The sequence below is a fragment of the Hibiscus syriacus genome, unplaced genomic scaffold, assembly GCF_006381635.1.
Source record: "Hibiscus syriacus cultivar Baekdansim isolate YM2019G1 unplaced genomic scaffold, ASM638163v2 tig00110429_pilon, whole genome shotgun sequence".
NCBI classification, from domain to species: Eukaryota; Viridiplantae; Streptophyta; class Magnoliopsida; order Malvales; family Malvaceae; genus Hibiscus; species Hibiscus syriacus.
In genome coordinates, this window is record NW_024062733.1 from 10,501,270 (window position 1) to 10,505,336 (window position 4,067).

Genomic DNA, 4,067 nt, shown 5'->3' on the forward strand with positions numbered 1-4,067 from the left:
TTACTATGTATCTTCACTTTAAGAAACTAGTCGAATTCAATTCATAATTATCCTAAACTTATATATATATATATTGCCAATAAGTTCTTAATAGAATCCGGTATAAATCAGCTTTAAAATGACCATCCAGCTCAGTTGGTAGAACAAGGTTCTTAACTTTGAGGTCGTGGGATCGAGTCCTACGGAGGGCATTTCATAATTCGGAGGTTTCCTATGAAAGCTGCTCTCAACCTGGTGTTGGGGGCAGCCTACTATCTTACCTCCCCTTACCCTATACATATGGGAAAAAAGGGACAGCCATTTATTTATAAATCAGCTTTAGATTTTAATTTAGTTTGAATACTACGATGAATAGGTTCTCTCCGAATATATTATAATGAGTTTAATTATATTTCATAATTATTAATTTTAATATTTTTAAATATATATTATATGTGGTTGTGGTTATGTCATATACTTATAATTTCAAATAATAATAACAATAATAGTCTTTTTGGTGTTTGCTCTTTTACTTTTTTTTTATTGTTGACACATTTTTTCTGTTAATCTAATATCGGGTAAATTATGTATTTAGTCACCCACCTATTTTTGTGGTTTTATTTTGGTTATTCATTTTTTTTCAAAATCATACATGACGTTACATTTTAATTTCATTTTGGTCACATGTTGTTAAAAAATAAACAGAAGTACTAACATATAATTTTTTCATTGATAATGCGACATTATCTTATGATGACACGTCAACATCATCGCTAATTTTTAACAGATGGTAACCAAAACAGAACCTAAAACTAACATTAAGTATGATTTTGAAAAAATATGATTAAACGACCAAAACAGAACTATAACAATAAGTCAATGACTATTTGCGTAGTTTACTAATATTAGTGCAAGTATTGTCTATCATAGATATTTGCACCACTTGAGTTGGAATTGAATCAGCTTAATATTTAATACATTCAAGTATAACCTTGATTTCAACCAATTCAATTTGAGCAATTTTTTAATATATTGAAATTTGACTCCATGACAAACCTCTATTTCACTACCAACTTGCACAGGTCTCTCTCTCAAATCCTCAGCATGATCTCTCCCATTTTTATCTCTTTATTATCATCTCTCTCCGCAATTTTCTCCTCCATATCTCACCATGTCAACAAACCAACAAGTTAGTACTGCACTTTCATACATAATTTAGTGTCTTTCGAATCTATATATACACAACTACGTACTGAATATAACTCTTGTTCCAGGTTATGTGGCCCAGATTAGTGGCTAACAAGATCCTTAGAAAGAGATTAGGAAGCAACAACTTCGTTGCAGATTTTCCCAGATACAAAGAAATCCCGACCTTGGATCGGCCATGTCTTAGTCCAAACAGTAGCATTTTCGTCCACCATAAGGATATACATAACTACAGGTAATTCATCTAGCACCACCTAACTATTTATATTCGTTTCCATCCTTTTTGATAATTGTCTTTCTGAATCTATGAAGCAACTTCAGTAATAAAAGGTAGTGTTGTTCTTCTTAGAGATCTCAAGTTCAAATAGCGATGAATGCGTATTATTAATAGCTAATAAAAATAATTCTTTCATTTGTTAGGATTTTTGTTAGTACATGGAATGTTGGAGGTGTTGCACCACCGGAAGACTTGGATATGGAGGAATTGCTAGATACGGGCAATACCTCCTGCGAAATCTACGTTCTTGGGTAAATCACATACATCAAAATCGTTTTCGTTTTTAGTTTCTTTTCCCACTAGAAAATCAAACAATGATCGATCATCATTGTCTTCTTCTTCATTTCAGATTTCAAGAAATTGTACCCCTTAGCACCTTCAGCGTGCTGGGATCAGAAAACAACAAGATCTCAACTAAATGGAATTCCCTGATTAGACGGGCTTTGAACAAGAAGAAAATCCGACAACATTCCAATGAAGAAGAAGAACAGTCAAATCATGAAAAGAGCAGCAATAATAATATTACAGGACAAGACTTTCAGTGTATTATAAGTAAGCAAATGGTCGGGATTCTAATCACAGTTTGGGTCCGAAGCTATCTTTGTCCTTATATCAGGTCTCCTAGTGTCTCGTGTATAGGCTGTGGAATCATGGGCTGCCTAGGAAATAAGGTGATTATCAAACAAATAATATTGTTAATTATCTCATATTATTCGTCCTTGATCTTTTTCAAATATCTCGATTCGCAGGGTTCGGTTTCGGTTCGATTTAGACTACACGAAACAAGCTTCTGCTTCGTTTGCTGTCATCTAGCCTCTGGTGGTAGACGAGGAGACGAGAACCTTAGAAACTCCAATGTTTCCGAAATATTTTCCAGAACAAGTTTCCCTAGAGGCCCTTCACTTGATTTACCAATAAAAATCCTAGACCATGAGTACGTAAAATTAATTACTTTATTAACTAATTAATGATTAACATGACACTAACATTGAATCAGGGGTGGATTGAAGGAATGAACGAAGACAATCGCTCTAAAAATTTAAAATTCTCATATATTTTTAATATTTCCTTTTTATTTTATATTAATAATTTTACGTACATATTATTTGATTGCCTGTTTCCAACTTTGAATCTTTCATGAGGCCGCCAAAGATAAAACGTGGTTTTTTGTTGACTATTATTTGTGACATTTTGGAATGTATATAGTTTGAAATAATTAAATTAGTGTAGTTGTTAAAAAGCAAATTTTAATCTAGTGGGCTAATTAAATTATTTTATTTACTGGTAAACCGACTTTTTATTATCAAATAGTTTATTATAGGATATAGTTGACTTCTTAATCAAATTAAAAAAATTAATTACTTTCTAGGCTATAAACATAAAGATTAAAACGAATTTAATATGGAAATATCTTGTGATATTGTCTTAATTAACCATTGTCATGGTTTGTTTTGCAGTCGGGTAATTTTTCTAGGAGACTTGAATTATAGGATTTCCCTACCGGAATCAACTGTTCGACTATTAGTAGATTCAAGAGACTGGAATTCCCTGCTCGAAAATGATCAGGTAATAAAAAAACATCTTCGTATTTATGTCTAAATATAAATAAAAAAAAAATCGAATTTTCTTATTCTGAAAATTTCTTATTGGAATGAAGCTAAGGATGGAGCTGATGAATGGCGAATTTAAAGGGTGGCATGAAGGATTAATTGCATTTGCTCCTACTTATAAATACCGTCCGAATTCTGATATATACCATGGATGTTTTCATCAAAGCAAAAAAGGAGAAAAGAAACGCTCCCCGGCATGGTAATTTTATAAGTTCTTCCCTAACATAAAATCATGTATCTGTCTTTACATTAAGATTTATACGATTATCGTGATCGAAGAATTTGTGTTTGATTTTTCCAGGTGTGACAGAATAATGTTGTACGGGACAGGATTAAAGCAACATGTATATACCAGGGGGGAAGAAAACTTCTCGGATCATAGGCCGGTGAAAGCAATATTTACAGCTGAAGTTGGGGTTTTACATTCACTGAAACAATTTCAAAGCGTTTTTTTGTCGGAAAGGTTTGATAGGATTACAAGTAAGACCGATGATTTTATATGTAAAGGAAGATCCAGCATCCAGATTTTATAAATCAAAACTACTTTATTTTAGCTTGTATGATTGTTTCATGCATGTTTTTTTAATTGTCTTAAATGATTATAAGGTAATATATAAGTTGATTTCAACTTAAATTTGTTGATAATATACACATTCTTCATGATTTTTCTTTTTTATTTCTTAGTTAATAGAAAAAGGTTAGATTATTTTTTAGAAAAAGAAAAGGAAAAAAAATAGGTTTTGTTTTGATCCAACAACTAGAGTCCAAAATTTGACTGCTTCCAACCAGGGTGTCACCCAATGATTAGAGTAGCTTAGGAACCAAGTTTATTGGCGGATTTCAAGCTAATTATAATTTACAATTACTTATCATCTTTCAAACTCAATAAATAAATAAATAATGATTGAAAGAATTTAATATAAACTATGGGACAATAATTGAGTAGTTTGGAAAGTATTAACCAAATTAATTCTGCCTTTGAATTGGACCGACTA

General features: G+C 31.6%; 1 protein-coding gene across 1 annotated transcript; it reads left to right on the forward strand.

Annotated features, from left to right (window-relative positions):
* The first annotated feature begins 1,088 nt into the window (after positions 1-1,088).
* LOC120124899 (type IV inositol polyphosphate 5-phosphatase 9-like) lies at positions 1,089-3,606 on the forward strand. The gene is made up of 8 exons (XM_039143459.1): positions 1,089-1,168; positions 1,254-1,420; positions 1,606-1,713; positions 1,812-2,133; positions 2,212-2,396; positions 2,920-3,028; positions 3,120-3,271; positions 3,374-3,606. Exons 1-8 carry the CDS (start codon positions 1,151-1,153, stop codon positions 3,603-3,605), a joined length of 1,293 nt encoding a protein of 430 aa, XP_038999390.1. The 5' UTR covers positions 1,089-1,150; the 3' UTR covers position 3,606.
* The last annotated feature ends 461 nt before the right edge of the window (positions 3,607-4,067 follow it).